This window comes from Festucalex cinctus, chromosome 1, assembly GCF_051991245.1.
Source record: "Festucalex cinctus isolate MCC-2025b chromosome 1, RoL_Fcin_1.0, whole genome shotgun sequence".
Lineage (NCBI taxonomy): Eukaryota > Metazoa > Chordata > Actinopteri > Syngnathiformes > Syngnathidae > Festucalex > Festucalex cinctus.
In genome coordinates this window covers 43,099,246-43,124,174 of record NC_135411.1, presented here as the reverse complement: position 1 = coordinate 43,124,174, position 24,929 = coordinate 43,099,246, and the positions used below count along the sequence as shown (strand labels likewise).

The window sequence follows — 24,929 nt, the reverse complement described above, 5'->3', positions numbered from 1 at the left end:
GTTATGTTTACTGTCGTGGCTAGGGTCATGTAAGGGTTGTTTATTGTCGTGGCTAGGGTCATGTAAGGGTTATGTTTACTATCGTGACTAGGGTCATGTGGTTATGTTTACTGTCGTGGCTAAGGTCATGTAAGGGTTGTTTACTGTCGTGGCTAGGGTCATGTAAGGGTTATGTTTACTGTCATGGCTAGGGTCATGTAAGGGTTGTTTACTTTACTGTCATGCAAGGGTTATGTTTGGGTCATGACCGTGAGGTCAAGTGTCTGTTTTGAACTGATGTAACCAGCATCTAGTTTCAACTGGTCTTAAGATATGTGATGTTGGAAGCTATGTGCTGTCAGGAATCTTTAATCTCTTTATCTGGTAAACAGCCAATCAGATAATACCAGTCAGTCCTGTTACCCACATGTCTAGCCACAGCCAATCAGATCGATTCGTTGTCTATATAAGCCTGTCTGAAAAGTGTGTGTTTTTGTCGGATTATTACCTCTGTTCCTCTGTGCACCTCCACAGCCCAAGTTAGCTTAGCGTCTCGTGATTCTCCATACATTCTCGTTGTTTCTCGTCTAGTCAAGTTTGTTCTACGCCTCTCGATGTTACGCGAATAAAGAGTTAAAATCTTATTTGTGTCTGCGTTTTTGGGATCCAACCCCAGAACATAACAAGAAATGTGTGGACTGATTCTGTTGTTGTTTCTTTCCCCTAAGTTCTCGTTGAAACTGCACTTATCTTAATGACAAACTGCAGGCTTATATTATGTTATACAGGAGCTACCAGTTGGTGCTGATCCAAATTAGGATAGTTTGGCCTTGAGAGCATTATAATTTGGGATTCATCATGCTTGTTGTATTGTACCTATAGATTAGTTTGCTCATGCTGGAGTAAACAACAATAAATTGTCTCTCAGGCACCTTTGGCAATCTGTCGTTTAGTGTTGTGATCCACGCTGAGTACATGTAGGCGAATAGATCTGAAAGAGACCACACACTGGGATTTATTTGATGCAATTACTTTGCATTCAGTACATTAATCAGTTTAGAATGATATCATGAACAATCAGATTGATCCACACACCGTTTATAGAAGTCGATAGCTTGCCAAGAAACCAACTGTGAAATGTTGCGCGAGTTTCACAACCATTTTTCCTGTGTTCTCTGCGGTGCGTCAACCCACCGGAGAAATGTTTTTGTTCTGTATGATTTTTATTCCCCTGGTGTTGAGGCCTGTCTATAAATGCCATGGCAGCACACTGAGTTCACTGTATTACAGGTCTCCTTTGATTGATACACAAAGTTCTGCTCTGTGGCCACCCACATGAAGCTTTCGTCTCGGCATGACTGTGTGCAGCGGGTTCCTCAAATTGTTTTAATGGGCTGCTCACGGTTGTTCAGCTACTTCAGATTAACAGAAATAAAGACACATGCGGTGAAGAGAAAATGTGCTTGTGGGTATTCTCATTCATCGAGGTCATATCTTTTTCAGGACATTGAATCGATCGCTGGACTGCTTGCTCTGTTTGTCTTAACAGAGATTTCGCCTCTCATCACTTTGGAGAATAAATAGTCTGGTTCCACCACCAACTCAGGCTTGTCCGGTCCTAACCAAGCCTTGTTGCATGGTGAACTGATGAAGCCTTCTCGGATTAGAGGTGAAACGTCTTCTGACACAAACAGAGTGTGATTGATGATTCAACGCCCTGAGAAAGCGAGAGAAAAGTTGATGTGTCTCAGTCCACCACCGCTCAACAAGTTCCATAAGATTCACCTAATAGTCTGTCATGTTTACTCCTCTGATTGATTTACAGGTTAAGACATTAAAAACAGTGTTAGGTATGATTAAAAATTCATTTTCAAGGTGCACTTTTCAAGAAAATTTGGACATTGTGAGGCCAGGTCAGCAAATACTGTTGTTGGCCATCTTGTTTCAACATGGAAATGTATTTTTTATTTTTTTGCACCATGTTTGAGTGCTACTGCTATCTTGCACAAACAGGCAGGAACAAATAAAGTCTGCTGCATCTGCATTAGCATATCATTAAATTACTGTATATTTGTTTCCATGCCTATATGGTGAAGATTTTTTTATTTTTTATTTTATGTATTTATTGAGAGCTCACTGAAATACTTTAGAAATAGAACATATTTTCTACTATTCTAATTGTATATTAAATACTTTTTAAAAACATTGTCATTGTTTTGTATTTTCTCATCCATATAATGATAATAATTTTCATTGTGATATTTGCTTTTTGGTTGGTTCCTTATTTCTTCTTTGAAAAGTCAATTTCACTGTTCATCTTGACCAGCAATCTATATGAAACCACTGTATCCATTAACTACAAAGGTAATTTTTCATATTGTTTGAGTCACTCGACTGTCTGTGTGTTTCAGAAACACTTCTGAGTTTCGTGGATGATATCTTGTCTGGCGCCAGGTCCCCATGTGTGATGTTAGGGGACATTCCAAATCTGCTGTCCTCCTCTGTCAGCATGATTGTTCGCTGTCTGGAACCTGACACCACATATATGTAAGATACACTTGTTTTTTTTTGTTTTTGTTTTTTTTGTCCTGGTATGATCAATTGCTTGTCCTGTTCATCAGGACACGTCAACTTAGAAACTCTAAACTAGATCTGGAAAAAGGCTTTTCAAAGGATGGTGTTTTGTTGTGATAAAGCATGCAATACTTTACAAAAAAACACAATACTATTTTTAAGTTCCTTCATCAGCCATTTTAATCTTCAATATTTGTTTTTTCTCCCAGATGGCTTTTTGCTTGTATTAAAGTCTGAAAGTTTCAGAGATGGAGTGTGAATTTTCACTTTAAGTTTAAAATGACCAAATTAGATGTGTTGGATTTAGCAATAATCATCATTCTAATCAGCAGATTGTCAGTTTATTTTCATGTTACTGTGGATTTATTAAATTATGTTATAAATGAGTTTAATGAATTTAAAAGTTTTATGAGTTTGGTATGTTTGTGATTTGCTCATGCCAATTAGCAAGGTCAATTGCCGCTATTTGGGTTCATTTTGGCAATTTTGAAATGATCTCAAAATGTTCTTTTAATGTGCAATTCCCACAAATAGGTGGGATCATAATTCCGCATTAATAATTAAGGTGGTTTTATCAAAAGAGGGATGTTAATGAGTCATGCGAAGATGATTTATTCAATGCTACATTTACGCTGGGAGTTTACTATCGTTAGGTGGCCAAGACACTGCATATGCATTTCTCAGTCTGCACGCACACGGCGGATGCTTACTTTCTCAGTACACATGCTCACGCTTAGCCCGCAGACAACTTGCTTGGAGTGAAGTAATACACACGTCTCAAAGAGGAAATGAGGCGGCGTTTGGGGAGTGACTGAAGGAAAGATCAAGAAGCAGAAAAACAAAATAGAAGGAAATCAGAATACAAGGAATGTTTTGATGTACTGTATGTAGTCTGTGTGCTACAAAGCTCCACGTGCCCTTTAAATCTCAGCAACAGCAGGACTCCTCCACTCTCTATGCTGTCTGGCAGTTCATTCATGTCATTGAGCCAAGGCCCTGTCTCACTCCCCTTATATTTTCTATATGGAGCGACCCCATCAAAATGTTGTTCTTGTGTGAGGAAAATGTCGTGTAAGAGGCACGCACAGTAGGCCCATATGTTTTAAATGTAATGAAATCTATTGATCAAAAGTAATTCTTTTCAGAGTGTGAGTTCAGGCAAACAATAAATATAACTTTATAGTTTCGTCTCTTGTCTCTGTATTTTATTGTTGTTATTAAATAGTATTTTAAAACATTTCACTTAGTGCTACAAGTGACTGCAATTAGCATTTCAGCCACTGGATGGCGATATAAGTCAGAAACATTTTGCCATTGCTGTGTTCAGTCTATCCCAAGCAGTGATTGAGAATGCAGACTCCCTTCAAAGAGATTTCCTGCACAGGAAATACAACACATTCCGATAAGATGCATTGTGCAGCATACATTTCCCACATAGGTTCCCGTATTGTGTGTCTGTCTGTCCAGGTTCCGGCTTTGGGCAGTCGACAACACTGGGCGACGCTCTAGTCCAAGTGAGGTCACGATTAAAACTCCATGCCCAACTGTGGATGACGTCAAGGCTCAAGGTGAGGAGGGAGACGCAGGAGATAAAAATCACTTATTAAGTGCCATGTGGTTGTCACTTTTTTATAAATAATGTGTATGCAGTAGAATAGAAATCCATTCATTGCATTTTGTGAACTGTATATTGATATGGGTTCGACAAGTATTTTCAAGTATTAATCAGCCTGAGATCACTTTTCCAGAAAAAACATGGACATTGGGGAGGTTCTTCCTAATTCGTCATGTTCTGTGGCTGATTTACAGTCCAAACATTATCTTTGTTGATTATAAATGATGTTCGTCCACATGGTTCAACAGTTAGCCGGCTGTTGATTTGCTGATTTAAACGAGCTATTTCAGAATGCGCCAGCCACTGAATTATGATACATTCGGCCCAAGCTGTTGTCATTTTTATTCCCTGGAAATGGCGTGTTGCAAAATACAAATCCAAAGTTGGACTGCGTTTGTATTTTTCTTGAACAGACTATTGGCATCCAAAACATGTGGATATATCTTGATTGTGGCAAGTGTGTCCAATGTGTATACCCGAGAAGCGGAATAACAGTTTTCCCTGCAAAGCTTCAAAATACCATTGATCTTACAGTTGTTATTTTCATTATTGTGTCACCTGAAACAGTATCCATGATTGTTTGTGCCCATCCAGAAGTAGCTGATAAAATCTACAACCTGTTTAATGGCTACACTAGTGGCAAGGAACAGCAGACGGCGTATAACACTCTGATGGACCTGGGTGCCCCAGCACTGCATCGAGTTCTCTACCACTATAACCAGCGCTATGAGAGCTTTGGAGAGTTTACCTGGAGGTGTGAGGATGAGCTTGGACCCAGGTAAAGTCAGACACTTTCTTGATGTTCTCTAGGCACATATCTTTAGTCACAGCGACATCATCTGTACAACCTATCCTTTCATTACAGTGCTAACATGTCAACCAGCACTGAAAGTCGATACACGATAGGGCCGTGCCAATTGTTTATTTCAGTATTTGCTATGGGCCGCTAAGGAAGCGACAGCGGACCAGAAATGGCAAGTGGTTACCGTGGCTTGCCGTTGATGCAGGTGGCGTGGGTTCACTCTCCCACCCGGGAGACCATGTTTGTTTGTATGTTTGTGTGAGCGAGTGCAAAAAAAAAAAAAAAAAAAAAGTTAGCGCACTTCCTTTATTCACCTGTGTTACGATTGGCTGCCATATAGAAAATGGCTTGTTAAAAAACATCCATGTACCAAAATTAGCATGTTCGAAAAATGCGTACACCTTGACCATCAGAGTAAACAAGATAAAGACATGAATAGTAGGTTGATTCGCCCCTCTTGAACTGCATGTCTAAGGCAACGAACGGTAAGGTATTGTCCATGCTTTCCATTGCCTTTGATGAGAATGTTGCCCCTGCCAACATGGCTGCCACAAAGGCACGTCTGTGATCTAGTCCGTTCCATCTATCTGTGACAGTTTCACAACCAGGAAGTATTTGTACCAGTCGCTGTCTGTTAATTTTGTCACATGAGCACTAGTAAACAAAAGGTGCCAGTTCTGGGACTAACTGTTTTGATCATTTCAATCCAAAGGGGAATTTCAAGTGGATTAGATACTATTTTCTGTCCATTATTAAATCTGAAATCATTTAAATTGGGGTTTGTTAATTCAAATTAGTCACTGACATTGGTTGTTGTGCATACAATATTAGAACTGTGAGGCAATGTCCTTATTTATTTATTTATTTATTTATTCATTCATTCATTCATTCATTCATTCATTTATCTATTTTGCTATCGACTGAAAACATTTGAGTTTGTCATTAAAATATATGAGATTAGATACAGTTCATCTTTTGTTTCCAGGTATGTATATCTGCATCTGATACACAATCTAGAAAATAGCACTTTATGTTTGAACCATTTTCATGTGAGCAAAAATAGTGGAATATGTGTGTCATATGATATTGATTATGCTCAACAATACTGTAAAGAGCACTCAGTTTTACATCTGGGTTTCACCTGTGGAGATTTCATTTACGTTTAGAGATGTGGGCAGTGAAAACCAGTAGGCCTATTTGTGAAGCTGAGAATATTTAGTTTTGCAAACATTGGCCAAGGCCAATACAGCCATTTGAAATGCTCTGAAGACAACAGAAACACTGGTGCAGTTTAATATAATAGATGTCAAACAGTAAGGAAATGTCATAACTTGGACTTGCATCATTTCTGGCCGGTCTTCACTGCTGATTTAGAATTCAGTGACAGCCACAAAATGAACTCAAGTCAGAGATTGTGTCTGCCAATTTAAAGATATACACAACTAAACTAACAACCATTCACATTTTCAACTCATTTAGATTTTGGAACATTCAATTAACCAAAAAATGTATGTTTTTGGAATGTGGAAGACCGAGAAGCCAGAGAAAAACCTATGCAAACATGCAAAAATTAAGACATTGGCCTAATTGTTGCAACATTTTTGAAGGGGACTCACCAAATGATATCTGCTCAAAGAACATGTTGTTCAATATTTACAATTCAAAATATACCAGATAGAGAACATGAGCCACTGTGTGAATGTCATGTGGATCAGTACAATAGCCAATCCGGAAAGGAGGACAAATGTTGCGTTTTTAATGTGTTCTCCATGACTTACCACAATAAAAATGACAAGAACTGTTGACAAGAAACTGTCAGCGCAAAGACGTTCGCCAGACACTCTATTGTTTCATCTGTATTTGCATGATTTGCTTAACTTAACATGTAAGAGCAGTCAAATAGTCACATTTGGCCTGAAAAACACACGTACGCGTGTGTCTGCGTGTGTGCGTACAGACAGACAGACAGACAGACAGACAGATAGATAGATAGATAGATATTTTCCATATTGTAGTTGGTTGTGAATTAGAAATTCGGGGAAATTTCTTTTATTCCCAATCATGGCACCCACCTGTTCCCCTGTGGGATATTCTATATTCAGTAAGTCAACAAAAAAAAAAAAAGCGCTGTGAGTGTTCAAAATAAACTTTGAACTTCAAAGGCGGAGCAGCTAATCATGTGGTGGAAGCTGAAAGAAGAAGAATATTATGCGACTTTCAGAGAAAAGGTGAGACAGGCCCTTGCTGGGCAGGACAAACTTCAGGAAGGCTGGACCTGATCAGCCAACGTGATGAGAGAGACATGCATGACAACACTTGGCTTGGTGTTATCTGCTGGTAGGAAAGGAGAGAAGGAAACTTGTTGGTGGAACCAGGAAGTGCAAAAATGCATACCGAGGAAAAGGTTAGCTATTAATGAAAACTGAGCAGGGGAGACGAGAATACATGTAGATGTAAGGTGAAGGTAGAGGTGGCAACGGCCAGACAAGAGGCATATGCTGACTTTTGCGGAACGGAGTAAAGTTGATGAGCTGCGAAATGAAGCTAAAGAGTAGTGGAGGCCAGACTTACCATTGTGATCTGTTGTGAGAGATGGGAGCAGGTGAATTAAGGTAACATTTCAAGAGATGGAAGCATGCACTCGATAGGAGAGACATAAAGATTAGCCAAAGTGAGACGGATTATATGTGCATGAATGTGAAGAGTGGAGCGGAAAGAGTGAGATGACAAGGAGAAGCGATAGCAAGGGTGGAGGACTAAATTACTTGGCAAGAAACTGATCCAAGCAGGTTGTAATATGGGGGAAAGTGCCTGCTGCTTTATGCTGGGATGAAGGGTAAGATTTATAAGACAGTGAAAAGTGGCACTGCAGAAATGGCAGGGTGCAGAGTCTAAAGGTTGTCTTTCGCCCTATAAAGTCTGAACCATGAAAAATATTTGAGAAAATTCTGATTCTTTGTAAATAGAATATTTATTGGTCAACGAAAATTTTAAAAAGTCTTTTCAATGTATCATATTTGATACATCCGGTCACATTGCTTTAAATGCGTACATTTATAACTTTCAAAAATATAACAGACATATCAAACATATTAGTATTTCCAAAAATCAGAAAGAACATTTCCCACTATTAATAAGTATAGGTGTCTCTCCTTTGTCAATTGGGGAGATACTGCCCTCTAATGGAATGTCTGTGCAATTCATGTTTCAGATCATATACGTTAGGGTTTTGAAGGGGGGTGGAAATATACTCATGAAATAGAGGGCTTAAAATGTCTAGTATTTAATGTGATTCATTTGGCGTTATAGGGCTAAGAATCTTAGGAGGTTAGGATTTGAAATGAGCTCATCAGCGGGAGAATCGAGGTCATCTGTTTTGCAAGGAAAATGAGCAGACCAGACTTAGACGGTGTGGACACGTTCAGAGAGCAGATAGTGAGCATATAGGTAGAAAGATGAGGATGATAGATGTTGTGAGGGAAGACATTGAAGGTGGTTGATGCAGAAGATGGGCTGTGCAGGAAAACGGATGACACTCTGACAACACCTCAGAGGAAAAGAAAAAGATTGTCTCTGCTCTGTGGAAACAATCTGAATTGTTTTTAAGTTTACTGATTTATTGTCGCAATTAATCACCTCTACCTACTGTATGTCACACTGCTGTCATGATCAGGATTAGAAGCACACTCGCGTATTTGTATGTATGAATATCAAACTTATGTACACTGCCCAATAGTTGATTGAACCGTAAATAACAATGAAGGCTTATGACTTAAAAAATAAATGTCAGCCACAGCACAGCTGAAAAACACATGCTGACTGAGATCATAAATTAAAGTTTGAAAAATCCAGTTTATATACGGTATTTTCAACGGGTGCAATATTACTGAAACAGTAATGATGAAAAAAAGAATTACAATGATGTGATCTGCACTACTTTTGAACGCATGATCCTTTCAAGTTGTTTTGCGTGGTATGCCCCCATTTTTATGAATGTAATTCCTCATTCATTCCTGGAGGGAATTCTTTCAAGTTTGGCTCAAATCTTCACTTGGAATCAAATCAACCGATTTGATTGTAGTGGCCTAAGGTCAGGCTCACTGTGACTGAACAAAACTTGTTTTGGCCATCTCTCCTCAATTCACTCACTAGCCATGACATAGTTTCAAATAAATGTTTTAATAAGATGAAATGATAAATATATATTAAATTGAATGTTTTTAAGGTCCGTTAACTTGTCAACTTCATTGAGAAATCATGACAGAATAGAAGGGGGTTGTTCTTGCTCATGTTTTGGGAAATCAACTTCTTTTGCACAAGAGTTGCCATAGATACAATTATCATATGATTAGATTTTGTTGTTAAAAGGTCATTCACTCATTGTCAGAGTGATGTTATCTTGAATGAATCTGAACCACACACGTTGAAGGCGAATGGGTGATGGGACGTTCGTCCACAATGGGGATGACAACAGTTCCGCTATTTAAGATTTATCTAATATAATAAACCAAAAATATGGACTTTTGGTAATGCATGATTTCAAAATGAAAACAATTACACTGTGTGAAAAAGATAATACACATATGATCCAAAGAGATATAGCAAAGAATGGAATTCATACAGGGTATATATGTCAATGTCTCTTACACAATGCCATGGGAGGACATTTTGTGTCATTCTTGTGGAAATTCATATGCAAAGAATTTGATACACAAGTGTGTATCACTTGTGTCCTCTCAGAATTGTCCAAACTCACTACTCGGGCTATTTTGGGGGGTTCATCATGAAATTTTGCATGAAAGCATTTTGTAACATTTTGTAATATATGAGTTTTGTATTTTAAAAAAAGAAGAAAGATTTTCTTCTTCCAGATTCCAAAGTGCTGATTGTAGGAAGTTGTTTTGCCTGGAGGAAATGTCTCCATCATTTGTTTTCTTAACCTCTGTGACATCATCCGGTTCATTTTGTAACGCTTCTGCATGGAGGGCCCCAACTTTCCATCCAAACAATGGATGTGAGCCCAGCATATAAAATCGTACCTTCGTGTTTTATAAACAAAGCCATGTGTCTAATATAAAATATAAATGGAAGTCTGTGGTACACACGAATTTGGGCAGGAAAAACTGATTAGTCAAGGCTCCCTAAATTTGTACCATTTCTCTGTCTATGGATTCTCCCCATTGTAAAGGTTGTTTTTAATAGGGTCCGTGCTGGAAAAAGTTACCTAACTGAGGGAGCTGCTTCTTGACGTGTTCCATTTAAGTGCATGTAAATTAACAGCACTCCCAATTCAGTTCAACACAGGGGTGATTAGCAATAAAAAAAAGGACACCTCAGATCTAGAAAACAAGTACACAAGTGTATACAAGCAAAATTTGGCTTTTTATATTTTGTTTCAATGTAGGAGAAGAGACCTGAAATGAAAGCGTAAGTATGGGTAGAGCTTGTATTGTGACCACTGTCAGTTGCAAGGTTTTAGGTTGAGGGCCAGATTCTTGAGTTGGAGTCATGTTGTGGACAAAAATATGTCGAAATGAAATGTATATGTGCTTGCTGGCTTGTTGATGATTGTGTGATGTGCAACACAAAATATGCAGCAGCGACAAAGTTCAATTTCCCTTTGAGTGTCATAATCGCTGTTGTGTTGTTTTGATTAGATTTAACTATTGTTGTGTCATGTTTTTCTTTGTGCGCCTTTTTCATGTCTTGCTCGTTAGGTTTTTGTTTCCACCTGTTCCCTTCAGTGTCTACCAATCAGCTCCCTTGTCCAGGTGTTCCTCGCTGTCTCGTCAGTTTGCTTGTATTGAGTCAGCTTATTTCATTCTGTCTTTGTTGTTTCACGACTTCCGTTTCGGTCGTCAATCATGTTTCCCTAAATCATGTCAGATCATCTTTCTGAAGCGCCGTCAACACGAAAACCTGTTTCAATGTATCCAAACAAGTTTCTTACAGTTTGTCCACACGGCGGCGCTGTTTCTGAGCTTGAAACCGATCACTTTTGGAACCGGGTTCCAGAGTGGAAAGATTTTGAAACGCATCAGTCGTACGTTTCAATGTGGACACTATATGCGGGATTCTCCTCCAGTGATGACGGCTAGCCGTGTTGTAGTTGTTTTGTGCAACCTATTTAGCTTGCTTATGCTTTTACAGCACAATATTTTGCGTGACCTTGTTGTTTTTGAATCACCCGGGATTGTCACTTCTATTCTGTTCATCTCACTGATCTGTATATATTAATGGATAGCCGATAGCCCATGCACACCCATGCAAGCCGTTGAAGCGACGGGGTGGCCATCTTACTCCTCCCATCTCGCAAACAGACTACTGTATAAACTACTTTGAAGACCCCCTTTTTCTTTTATCGCTCAGTTCCTTAGAGCTCAGTATTAGATTTAGCAGAGGCATTTGTTGAATTAGTTATAATTCTTTAATAAAAAAAAAAATATATATATGCAAGTTTCCTCCTGTAAACATCATTAAGCATATCATTTATACATGTATTTAAGGCAAGATGTAAAATATCTGATGTCCTCTTAACTCCCTATGGCAGCACTACAGCGCCACTTCAGACTTGGTATATATTACAGCCGTTAAAGGTCCTCATTGTCTTCTTTTGGACACTCGCATATGTCTTGAAACTTTTTTGTCTGTACAAGATTTGTTTGAGGAACGCGAAGGCTTGGCTTTGTCTTCTGTGTGGACAGGGCCTGAGTTTATTGCTTTGCCTATCATTTTGTTGTGCTTTGTTAATTTTGTAGTTTTGTATTTGGATTTTCCAATCTCTTTTATTTTCATTTGTGAATGTGAATATTTCTCCTGCTATCTAACACCCTGAAAATCAGTTTGTGACATTGAGAGATTACAATATGGAATGCAGTTAAAAAAAAAAAAAAAGGATATGGTGGGGAAAGTCATCGAAAAAATTGGATGTAGTTTTTGGCTTTGCATCTGTAATGATTATGTGTTTTTTTTGTTTTTTTATGTTTGATCAGAATGATTACTCAGATGTTTTCCACAGATGCTCATGGCGCTTTGGTCCTACAGACAGTAGTGGGAACCATTTGTTGTCCAAAAATCTGTCATTTAAAAGACTTAGGTGCTGAAGACGCATGACAAAACAAAGTAAGCCCTCTAAGACTTGACCGATGTGTAGCCGAGTTGAGAAGAAAATTGGTAAATGGTGGAGCAGGGGTCGCCATGGTGATACCCACGGGCATCAGGTAGCCCCTAAGCACATTGGTCGATAATTTAAGAGGGAGGGGCGTTGGTTATTCATGCAGTATGTATGTTTCTTAATTATTGTGATAAATCTTCACATAAGTATAACATAACATAATGAAAGGTAATTTGAGCAAACCTGTTATTTCAGAAGAATCAAACTCATTGATAGTCCTGATGGATGAAGTAATGAAGTATAGTAATGTAAATGTCAAGCAATAGACCAGGTGTGTCCAAACTTTTTCATTTGAGGGCCACATACAGAAAATCAGAAGGACGCAAGGGCCACATAATGTTATGAAGAGAAATTGTGTTTAGTCCTAAAAATTGTACAAATAATTTATTTGTGCTTTTGCCTATTTAGAAAAATGCTACAGTATATAAACCAATTTATTTGTAATATGGCAGTAGGGTTATTATAGTTTTGGAATTTTTCATTTTAGTTAGTTTTTATTCGTTTTCAGGGTGTTTCTGTTAGTTTTTATTAGTTTAGTTTTTAAAAAAAATGCTTAGTTTTAGTTTAGTTTGTTAGTTACAGTATTAGTATTAGTTTAAAAAAAATGTGTATTACTTGTGCGCAATATTTAAAAAACCACCATGGGAGCGATGTCATCTGAAGGTGTTTTTCTATTGGCTGCTGCTCGATGACGTCACTTCTGTGTGACATACTTTCAGACGTCATTATTCCGGTTGATATCAAAATAAGTCTACTAAAAATAAAAGACTAAAACGAAGGACATGTTTGCTATAATTACAGTTAGTTTTAGTTAGTTTTGTAAATATAATATGTAATTTCAGTTTGTTTTCTTTTTTTTTTAAGCATTTTCATTTTTATTTTATTTCGTTAACGAAATTGTTTTTTGAATTTTAGTTTTAGTTATTTCGTTAGTTTTAGTTAACTAAAATAACCTTTAATGGCACCAGTTTTTCGATACCCTCCCTTCTTACATTTTTGTTTTGTTTATTTTATTTGAACTGAGTTAAATTCCATTTTTAGCATATGTCGCGGGCCACTGAAAAATGGGCAGTGGGCTGCAAATGGCCCCCGGGCCGTAGTTTGGACACCACCGCAATAGACAGTCCATGCTCTCCATGTCGGAGTCCAAACTTTTGTTTCTTACCTCACACATATGGTATCTTCCGAAGAAATTCCTGAAGCAATATGTGAGCAGCACTACACGATAAGTAGGCCTAACGGAGCAGCAGTAGGACCAGTTTGAAAGTGTGAACACGCGACAGCCTCCCTCTTGCAAAGCGGCTAAACGAGAATTCCCTCGCTTCCATGTCACAAACAATCAGGACTAACTGAAGCTGATTTTCATGACGTCGTCAGACTGCCGATAAAAAGAACCCATGCGGGGCTCTGACTCACTATCAAATCATATGAGCCAAGTATGCGATCCTGGGAAATAAATGAATGATCAAATATGGCTTTATCTTTCTTCTGACAGCAGAAATTTGGAACTGCCGTTTTTAGAAACATATCGACTCCCGCTGACGAGAGTGTTTGGCTTTCATTGAGGGACATTTTTGTTGCTTTTGATGCTTGATGGTTTAACTAAAACCATAAACTCACCAAATGTCCGTCTGTCCAAGTCTTGACACTTCTTCTCCCGGGGGCCAGACCTTGTCATCGCTGCAAACGTACCCATTATTTAAGGCACACCACTTGGCTGTTTACTCTGAAATTCAAGATGCTTTGGCCAAAATGAAAGAATTGATTTTCTCCTCACTCTTTCTGTCCATGTCCTCGGTTGGACCTCTTCCTCCCCATGCCCTCCCCCCTCCCCAAGTTTCTTTTTTGTTTTTGATGAGAGTCTAATCAGAGTAGTACTTGCAATATTTCGTATTATTATGCTTGGCGCTCCTCTCAGGACATTTTCATCACGGTAGGCAATAATAATTTGTTCACAAGTTCAGGAAGAGGGTCCTTTCAGATTGTTTTCAAGTTGTGCTGTACACTTTGTTGTTACATTGTTGTTATATTGTTATTACATATTTGATTAACATCTTGTCTTCTGATAATTCCTTTCTCAGTCAAAGTGTTGTTCATCTGAAAATGTCTCCTCTCTTCTTACCTGGAAATGCTCATGCTGCTCATTTCAGAAAACATTGCCGCATGAAATGCGTTATATAACTACAAAAACACAATTGTAATGGTTATTTAAACAATGCAGTTCAAAACAGTAGACTACCGTATTTCCTTAAATAAACACAAGTACCCCTGTCCAAATAGATGCCGTCTTATTACATCCTAGGGGTAAACGGGTAATAACTGTGTAACAACTTTACATAATCAATCAACCAGTCAATAATAACTTTATTCCATTTGGCACTGAGTCTAATAACGATAACAGTTGTCAAAAGCGATTCTGATGGCCATTTTCTATTCATCAAGCTCAGGACACAGCTTCCTGTGTGCTACTCACTGTGGCGGTCCGCTCCAGCTTCAGTTGGCGCCGATGCCAACAGAACACTTTGTTGCAAATGCCAATGTTTGTTCCTCTTTTAAGAGCAATACTATGACGCAGGCTACCTGCGCACAAACACCTCAAACAGAAGATTGTGTACTCTGAGGTAGAATACAATCTGTTGCAGGACACTGAAGATTTCTTCAGTTTTAATTATTTCCATCCAATAGAAACAGTGGATATTTATTTACATAATGTATCCAAAAACAGAACTGAGAAATTAAGTTGACCAAATGTTCATGTGCAAAGGTTAAAACTAATGGTCATCACACTAATGTGATAGTCCCTCAATCTTTATTGATTACAGAAGTGAGAACAAAATAACTTGAGAAGGATCAATGAAAAGAACCTTTCAGAACCTATTATGCTCAAATTTTGTCCACATTCTACCACAACTACAGTTTTCTTTTGATCACTACTCTGATTACTGATTACTCACCGCATCTTAATGTGAGGAGGATGATGGTGAAAAGTTATATTTGTGTTGTTGGTTCCAACAGGAAGGCCGGCCTGATCCTCTCGCAGTTAAATGAACTGTCGCCTTGGTGCAAAGGTCTTCTGCAGGAGCCCAAGATTGGTCTTCGCAGGATGTCTCTCAAGTTCCTTTCCTGTCGCTACACTGACACCAAGGCCTTTGGGATCAACTGGGCAGACATGGGCCAGGATGTACACAAGGCGTGTGATGAGCAGATGCTCACGGTCATGTATAATGACTATGGGGAGCCCAAGGAGATGTAAATGGATAGAACCTAACACTGATTATTTCATTTTGCCAGATCTAACAAAAGGCAGTTTTGTGCTTATTCAGAGCAAAACTTGTTTCTTAGTGTATTCCAACTCTTTTGTGACTCTTCATCACTCACAAATCAGCATCTTCGTTCTTGTATGTCATGTCACCAACTGCATACTTGCAGCTTTAATGCTTGTCACTGTTTTGGTTTGTTTTGAACTACAGAAAGATGTTAAACATGTGCTGCCACACTTTAATGTCATCATACTGTATGTTGTAGAGCTGAAGTGTGAAACAAAAAAGTTACTTTGACCCAAGCCTTGCATCATTTTGTTGTTTTTAATTAAGGAAATGGGACAAGTATTGCTGTGAACAAATCTGCTCTCAAAGCTGCCGTATGCATTTGTGAATTCATTAGTGTATATCCAGAAAAAAAAAAAAAAAAGTTTTCTGTGTCTTGACATAATGGGATTTTCCGATTTTTTTATTTATATTTTAAAGGTCCCATGCCACAATTTTTCTTATAATCTTTAATGTACTTTTATTAGGCTTGTAAGATCATTTGGGTTTGAAACGTCCAGTAGTTGGTCTTAATATAATATATATATTAATATTCACTATGTAAATGAGTTTTGCTCTATAGATCACTTCACGTGAATACGGCTTTCTTCTGATTGGTGATATCTCATGGCGGCCATGTATGTATGGTTTTACTTAAGGAAGAAGTGGCTTGTTAAAGGATGATGATGTGGGCATAAATAAAAATGGAGGGCAACTCAGCTCCCATTCAAGTGAATGTAACAGGCACGAGACATGCATTGCTTGTCTGAGTTTTGGTGACAATTATTAAAAGCTTCTTAGGTCCTCTTTAAATTATAAATATTGTTAAGTATTGTTGTAGAAGATAATCTACTGTACAGGTATGTATGCTTTTATGACTTGGCAGCAGCCAATTTGTCTCACTCGCTTAAAATCCAGAAATGTATTTTTAGCATGTGTGAAAGCTCATGTTGATGAAATCATCCTCCACAAAACACGCAGACACAACGCAACACATAGACACGGCACATTTTGGCTTCCGAGATGCTTTGGAAATTCCCCCAAAATAAATTGAAGCTATTCATTCATGCATTCCTCTGAGGTTGGCAGGTGATGCAAAGTTTTAGCAGGTGCGTATTCGTCAGCTATTTTCCCCTAGTTAAGCGGATGTGTGTCAACCAGGAAGTGGGCAGATACATGGATAATGAGAAGCCAGTGTACGTCACAACTATACCAAAATCTGATCGGTTTTATCATAATATTCCACACAACTGACAAACTGCATAGATGATGATGGCAAACTATGCGTGGCATGCGACCTTTAATCTTTTTTATGGTTTTCATTTGCCATGCTTTGCAACGTGTAGTTGTTGTTTTTTTTCCCCTCAGACTAGAAGAAGAGATTTTTAACTACTGACTGGTTTGCACGTGTTTGGAGAGAAGGTGAAGAAGTTAAAATAAACAGAAGGCCACAATTATCTTTATATGGTTGATAATCTGAAGTGTAGAGTAAAAGAAAAATAACTGGGTGAATTATCCTATAATTGAGAAATTACTACAAATGTAGTCATTGTAATTTGGAGAAAAAAGCACAGCAAAACTGTACTGAGATTAAGATGAATGAGTCCAGGACACACTTAATGAAAGCTTAACTTTCATCACATTGTGCATTCATCTTCATACAGACATAACGTAACCTGCTACTATCATTTGCGTACACGTCATCAGTCTATTCTTATCCTGCAATGTGTCTGGCCTTTCATTTCCAGCTAGCAAGCAATGGCATCCACTATAAAATGGAAAACACAAGACGGCCTATGAAAAGTAGAAGCTCAAAATTGACTGGAGCAGAGCGGCCAAAGTGGTCTGTTCTCAGCAGGCTCCACTCCATACTGTCAACAATTAATAAGAATTGGAGGCCTGACAGTTACTGGCTGCACGGTGGTGAAGTTCAGTCAAGTCAACAGAGTTCAAACAGCCCCATTTATGCTAGCTGAACTCTCACAATAACTCAATTCTGATACTTTGAATCATACATGTACTGTATAACTACACGAGAGAAACAATGTGCTTTATATATAAAATTTGTGTGGGTTGGTTACCTTTACAGGAAATATTAGTAGGTATGTGTAGATCAGCTGGGATGGATTTGCTTTGCATTTGATGTGGTGAGAAAAAAAAATGGCGTGCTGTATTACTAGCTTGACAAATGTGCAGTTCATAACACGCAGTTAGAATTTTGGAGACAAGCTGATGAATGTAGATCTGATGGTTGGTAATTGTGAATGAAGATGTGACAGAGGTCGAATCGCTCACTTTGGATATGTCGACTATCATACAATACTTAGCGGAAAGTAGTTTTGTTTTTTGTTTTTTCTTGCTTTAAATGTGACTAAAACTCAAACTCATTATTGTCAATGTGGTAATTCACTAATTGGTTTTAATGGACTTGAACCTTGATTATTATTGTTTAAACTTTGTACAAAGTAGAATTATGTTCTTGGTGTTTTATTAGATTTATTTTTGTCTTTACTGTAGAGTGGCCTGCCTAATGATCAAGTGTCAAAAAGTATATCTTATTCATTTCTAAGCAATTTCTTATTACTAAAATGAATGCTAGATATTTATGGAGGAAGCCGATTGTTTTGCACCTACATTACATTGTAGCAACATTGTGTTTTCCTTCTGTACGTAAATACTTGCAGGTGTTTTCAAAATAGTATGCGCTTCACAAGATAGCTGACCTGTATTGTCCTATTTGCCGTGTAGCTCAGTCTTTGCTGTTCTAATGTGAAAAGCAGACCTGTTTCATTTACTATATCTGAACTTGAACAAACTGAAATTGTACGAAACGTGAAAGGATTTTACAACATTGTGTTGCTCACTAAGGACTGAGAGAACCAATTAGTACCTGCATGATTCTGTTTTGAAATGTGGCTGTCATTAATTCGACATTTTCACTTTGCTACTTCAAAAATAAAGACATGAAATGTGGTTGTAGGGATGTGATTTCTGTCCACGGCAACATGAACTGAGACTTGACCTATTTCAGAGATAAAGTACAACTGATGTTCCTCATTTACTTGCAATATTAAGACCTAGAAAGTATTGCACACTTAGCACAACCATAATGTGGGAATGTTCATTTGTTTTTTAACAGATTGGTGGCAGATTAATACATTTGTGCTACAAAAGGAAAGTCCGATCAGATCTTCGCAGACAGTGAAAAATAGTCTGAATATTTTTGAAATGGGATAGCACGTCCGCCTCCCAGTACTGAGGACGCACGATCGAGTCCAGGCTTCGGCCTCCCTGGGTGGAGTTTGCATGTTCTCCCCGTGCCTACGTGGCTTTTCTCCGGGTACTCCTCCCACATTCCAAAGACATGCATGGCAGGTTAATTGGGCGCTCCGAATTGTCCCTAGGTGTGCTTGTGTGTGTGGATGGTTGTTTGTTTCTGTGTGCCCTCCGATTGGCTGGCAACCAGTTCAGGGTGTACCCCGCCTACTGCCCGAAGCCGGCTGGGATAGGCTCCAGCACCCCCCGCGGTGAAGAAAATGGATGAGTGTTCGAAATGTCTTTGCGACAAGTGAAAACTGTCTGTGAACATCTTACAAATCCTTACGAAAACCCTAAATTTGATACGTTCGCAAGCATTCACCGCTGAGATATACCAGCTTGAATGGCCTTCAGATTCATAAAAAGACTGATGCCGATATTTGTCATTTGATAATCCACCCAACCAATAATCGGTCTATCCCTAGTCATCTTATTATATTATGTACCACATCACTACTGGCTCTTAGACTTTTGGAAAAGAGTTTAGCAAGATAACATACAGTAATTGCAGTTGTGTGCTTTAGGGAAATATTAAAGGTATATTGGCACATTGGGTTTAGTTACTCTTTAAGCATCTGTTGCACATATATTCAGCTGAATATTGGGTTTATATTTCACAATATTTTGACCGAAAAGTGATAAGGACAAGCTGTACAGAAAATGGATGGCTTTTGTAGTAATTCTAAGAGATGAACATGTGTTTTTATGAATCAGAAAAAAAAGTCAAACCACTGAAAAAGATAAATATAATTTCTATTTATTCAATCGGAGTATAAAGTACTGTAAAATACTGAACATGGATACACTTTATCCTCAAATTTGGATATGTTATTTGATTTTCCTTGAAAGGTATGTTTCTTGTGTTAATACAACGATGGCTGGGTGTTTGGCATGATACTTTATATTGAACTGGACATTTCATTTTTCTAACTCCCACTGTCACAAAGAAAATCCACAATGTTTTCGAGTAATTGTTTACGTTAACATTTGTAGTAGAACAGAAGCTGGTGAAAAATTATTGGTCTTAACTTTGTGGAAATGTCAAATCAAATGTATGATTTAATTACTGTTACCGCCGACTGCGTCATTTGAATGTGAGCAACACATCATCTAATATATAACTTGTGACATATGTACTGTGTTAGTCAATACACGCTATTCTTAACAGAGCCATTTACATTCCTAAAGTTAATATTCATAAATACAAGTCCTAGGTTGAGCTAAAACCTTTCTGATCATTTTGGATAATTGGATGATACATAATAGCAGCAGCAAACCTCATTTGTGTACCATGAACTGCCTCATCAAAGAGTTATACTACACCATTTTGAGTTCCCGCATACCATTAAACTCGTTACACATTTAAATACATTATTTCTGTACTCACTTCTTTTATTATTTACCTATGCTCTAACTGGCAACGGTGTTTAACCACTTCTCATCGACCTTTTTGAAAAGAATGTCTTTCCCTTCCAAACATTTGAGTGCATGATAAGGTATTATTTTTTCTTGTTGGCTATATTATCTACAGTTTGACTTATGTTACACCACTTGACTTGCTTGCATTCATCGATCTTATGGGATTCCTCCTCCCCCGTCCGGGTCCTTGGCTTTGCTCTTATTCTCCTTGGCATCCGGATCGCGGCAAGTGCACTCATCCTGATTGCAGTCTGCCCCAAACTGAATCACCTAGCAGAAAACAAGCATCTTCTTCAGAACCACATCTCCAACAGTTTACATTTTTGCTTTTAGGTATTTCAAAATGCATGGAACGTGACTGATCACATCATGCTAGTAAATACAATTGTATAAAAACTATATATATATATATATATATATATATATATATATATATATATATATATATATATATATATATATATATATATATATATATATATATATATATATATATATATATTAAAAAACAAACACACACACACACTGTCACGCCGCCACCGGCGTGACGGCCCAAGCTTTTATTTTTGTGTTCATGTTTCCTGTTTTGTTGTGAAATAATGATTCCCCTCTCACCTCAGGTCACTTACCCTTCCTGCTGCTTGCTAATTACCGGTCCCCGCCCATGATTACCACCACCTGCCACCAATCAAGCCACAATAAAAGCCACCTGCATTCTCCCCTCCGTGGCCGAAGTGTCACACACAGTTAGTGCATGGAAGCGTCCCACAGTCCTCGAGTCCTTGTTCCTTGTTCCTTGTTCCTTGTTCCTTGTTCCTTGTTCCTTGTTCCTTGTTCCTTGTTCCTTGTTCCTTGTTCCTGTTGCCTTGTTGTTTTGCCTTGCTTTTGTGCCTTGTCTTGTTTTTGTGCCTTTTCCTCCAGTGGAGCGCCTTTTGTTACCCCTTTTGCCTTGTGCCTGTTTTTTCCTCCCTAGTGGAGCGCCTTTTGTTCTCCACCTTTTTGATTCCCCCTTTCTCCTCTCAGTGTGAGAGGAGACTGCTGCTGCCCGGCAATAAAACCTGTTGCCTCTGTGGCCTACCTTATCCTGCGTCTGGGTCCTACCTCTCCTCGCCGTGACAGTACACTTCGGCCAGCATGGACCCAGCAGGTATGTCCAAATTGGAGCCCTGGCAGAGGCTTGAAGCCAACGCCCGAGCCATTGCCGAGCTAAAAGAATTACTGGCATTGGTCCGTGGCGAGTGGAGTGATGGGTCGGACTGGCCTCAGGACCCTGAACCTTGTCTGCTGCAGCCTCTCGCCCCTGAACCTTGTCTGCTGCAGCCTCTCGCTCCTGAACCTTGTCTGCTGCAGCCTCTCGCCCCTGAACCTCGTCTGATGCAGCTTCTCGCCCCTGAACCTCGTCTGCTGCAGCCTCTCGCCCCTGAACCTCGTCTGATGCAGCTTCTCGCCCCTGAACCTCGTCTGCTGCCGCCGCAGCCCCTGGCCGCTTCGCCTGTGCCGCTGCCGCCGCAGCCCCTGGCCGCTTCGCCTGTGCCGCTGCCGCCGCAGCCCCTGGCCGCTTCGCCTGTGCCACTGCCGCCGCAGCCCCTGGCCGCTTCGCCTGGGCCGCTGCCGCCGCAGTCCCTGGCCGCTTCGCCTGGGCCGCTGCCGCCGCAGTCCCTGGCCGCTTCGCCTGGGCCGCTGCCGCCGCAGCCCCTGGCCGCTTCGCCTGGGCCGCTACCTCCTGTTGCTCGTCAGGCGGCGCATGGATTGCGGTCGCCACCACCTGTTCCTCGTCCGGCGGCGCATGGAATGCGGCCGCCACCTCCTGTTCTTCGTCAGGCGGCGCATGGATTGCGGCCGCCACCTCCTGTTCCTCGTCAGGCGGCGCATGGATTGCGGCCGCCACCTCTTGTTCCTCGTCCGGCGGCGCAGGGAATGCGGCCTCCACCTCCTGTTCCTCGTCAGGCGGCGCATGGATTGCGGCCGCCACCTCCTGTTCCTCGTCAGGCGCCGCATGGATTGCGGCCGCCACCTCCTGTTCCTCGTCAGGCGCCGCATGTATTGCGGCCGCCACCTCCTGTTCCTCGTCAGGCGCCGCATGGATTGCGGCCGCCACCTCCTGTTCCTCGTCCGGCGGCGCATGGAATGCGGCCGCCACCGCCTGTTTCTCGTCAGGCGCCGCATGGATTGCGGCCGCCACCTCCTGTTCCTCGTCCGGCGGCGCATGGATTGCGGCCGCCACCGCCTGTTTCTCGTCCGGCGGAGCATGGATTGCGGCCGCCACCTCCGGTTCCTCGTCAGGCGCCGCATGGATTGCGGCCGCCACCTCCTGTTCCTCGTCAGGCGCCGCATGTATTGCGGCCGCCACCTCCTGTTCCTCGTCAGGCGCCGCATGGATTGCGGCCGCCACCTCCTGTTCCTCGTCCGGCGGCGCATGGATTGCGGCCGCCACCTCCTGTTCCTCGTCAGGCGCCGCATGGATTGCGGCCGCCACCTCCTGTTCCTCGTCCGGCGGCGCATGGATTGCGGCCGCCACCGCCTGTTTCTCGTCAGGCGCCGCATGGATTGCGGCCGCCACCTCCTGTTCCTCGTCAGGCGGCGCATGGATTGCGGCCGCACCTCCTGTTCCTCGTCAGGCGCCGCATGTATTGCGGCCGCCACCTCCTGTTCCTCGTCAGGCGCCGCATGGATTGCGGGCGCCACCTCCTGTTCCTCGTCCGGCGGCGCATGGATTGCGGCCGCCACCGCCTGTTTCTCGTCCGGCGGCGCATGGATTGCGGCCGCCACCGCCTGTTTCTCGTCCGGCGGAGCATGGATTGCGGCCGCCACCTCCGGTTCCTCGACCGGCGGCGCCCGGCCAGCGGCCGCCTTCTCTTGTACCAGTTCCGGCGGCGCCCGGCCAGCGGCCGCCATCGCCTGCACCAGTTCCGGCGGCGCCCGGCCAGCGGCCGCCATCACCTGCACCAGTTCCGGCGGCGCCCGGCCAGCGGCCGCCATCGCCTGCACCAGTTCCGGCGGCGCCCGGCCAGCGGCCGCCATCGCCTGCACCAGTTCCGGCGGCGCCCGGCCAGCGGCCGCCATCGCCTGCTCCAGTTCCGGCGGCGCCCGGCCAGCGGCCGCCATCGCCTGCACCAGTTCCGGCGGCGCCCGGCCAGCGGCCGCCATCGCCTGCACCAGTTCCGGCGGCGCCCGGCCAGCGGCCGCCATCGCCTGCACCAGTTCCGGCGGCGCCCGGCCAGCGGCCGCCATCGCCTGCACCAGTTCCGGCGGCACCCGGCCAGCGGCCGCCATCGCCTGCACCAGTTCCGGCGGCGCCCGGCCAGCGGCCGCCATCGCCTGCTCCAGTTCCGGCGGCGCCCGGCCAGCGGCCGCCATCGCCTGCACCAGTTCCGGCGGCGCCCGGCCAGCGGCCGCCATCGCCTGCACCAGTTCCGGCGGCGCCCGGCCAGCGGCCGCCATCGCCTGCACCAGTTCCGGCGGCGCCCGGCCAGCGGCCGCCATCGCCTGCACCAGTTCCGGCGGCGCCCGGCCAGCGGCCGCCTCCTGCTCCTCATCTGGCGGCGAACACCCCGCCGCCACCTCTGCTCCTCGTCGGGCGTCGAGGACGCCCTACTGACTGGCCCCGCCGGGCCCTCCTCGTCGGGCGTCGGGGACGCCCTCCTGACTGGCCCCGCTGGGACTCTCTTGTCGGGCGTCGAGGACGCCCTCCTGAACTGCCTTTTGTCTGGGACGGATGGGTGGGCCGTGTTCCCACCTCCGTGCCCCCTTCCGCCCGCCCTTGTTTTTGGGACTTTTTGATGTTGAAGGGCCGTCAGGAGCCGGCCCTTGAGGGGGGGGTACTGTCACGCCGCCACCGGCGTGACGGCCCAAGCTTTTATTTTTGTGTTCATGTTTCCTGTTTTGTTGTGAAATAATGATTCCCCTCTCACCTCAGGTCACTTACCCTTCCTGCTTCTTGCTAATTACCGGTCCCCGCCCATGATTACCACCACCTGCCACCAATCAAGCCACAATAAAAGCCACCTGCATTCTCCCCTCCGTGGCCGAAGTGTCACACACAGTTAGTGCATGGAAGCGTCCCACAGTCCTCGAGTCCTTGTTCCTTGTTCCTGTTGCCTTGTTGTTTTGCCTTGCTTTTGTGCCTTGTCTTGTTTTTGTGCCTTTTCCTCCAGTGGAGCGCCTTTTGTTACCCCTTTTGCCTTGTGCCTGTTTTTTCCTCCCTAGTGGAGCGCCTTTTGTTCTCCACCTTTTTGATTCCCCCTTTCTCCTCTCAGTGTGAGAGGAGACTGCTGCTGCCCGGCAATAAAACCTGTTGCCTCTGTGGCCTACCTTATCCTGCGTCTGGGTCCTACCTCTCCTCGTCGTGACACACACACACACACATTAACATACAGTATTATTGTTATTAGGACAGACAGGCAACTGGGGGCCTGCAGGTAATGATGAGAAAATGAAACTTCATGAGGCACTTGTAATATTTTTTGACACCTCTAAGATGGAACTCTTGGTTTAAAGATGCATAAGAAATGTAGTCAATTTCGATTGCACTTGCCTTTATAGTTTTAACCCAAGAGCACCATCAAGAGGAGTAAAAAAATATCACAAGTGCTTCGTGAAGCTTCATTTGTCCATCACTACCAGGTCTCACAGCATCAACATGGAGGTAAATATAGATTATTTTTCCTTCGGGGTTACTCTGGGCCGCCATGCCGGCCCAGAGAGGAACGTGGCCAACCACAATTCCACGACAGCCTGCTAATT

The 24,929-nt window shown here is 42.3% G+C and overlaps 2 protein-coding genes across 8 annotated transcripts in view; one reads left to right on the top strand and one right to left on the bottom strand.

Annotated features, from left to right (window-relative positions):
* astn1 (astrotactin 1) overlaps positions 1 to 18,422 on the top strand; it is a 372,478-nt gene extending 354,056 nt beyond the window's left edge. For all 7 annotated transcript variants that reach the window (XM_077536498.1, XM_077536523.1, XM_077536516.1 and 4 more), the window contains exons 21-24: positions 2,391 to 2,526; positions 4,021 to 4,121; positions 4,763 to 4,946; positions 15,160 to 18,422. In XM_077536498.1, coding sequence (XP_077392624.1) covers positions 2,391 to 2,526; positions 4,021 to 4,121; positions 4,763 to 4,946; positions 15,160 to 15,397 — 659 coding nt within the window. In that variant the 3' untranslated portion in view covers positions 15,398 to 18,422. The remainder of the gene's footprint in view (positions 1 to 2,390; positions 2,527 to 4,020; positions 4,122 to 4,762; positions 4,947 to 15,159) is intronic.
* A 1,081-nt stretch (positions 18,423 to 19,503) lies between these two features.
* pappa2 (pappalysin 2) overlaps positions 19,504 to 24,929 on the bottom strand; it is a 58,224-nt gene continuing 52,798 nt past the window's right edge. The window contains exon 27 of the mRNA XM_077536444.1: positions 19,504 to 20,456. Within this exon, the coding sequence (XP_077392570.1) occupies positions 20,343 to 20,456 (114 nt within the window). The 3' untranslated portion in view covers positions 19,504 to 20,342. The remainder of the gene's footprint in view (positions 20,457 to 24,929) is intronic.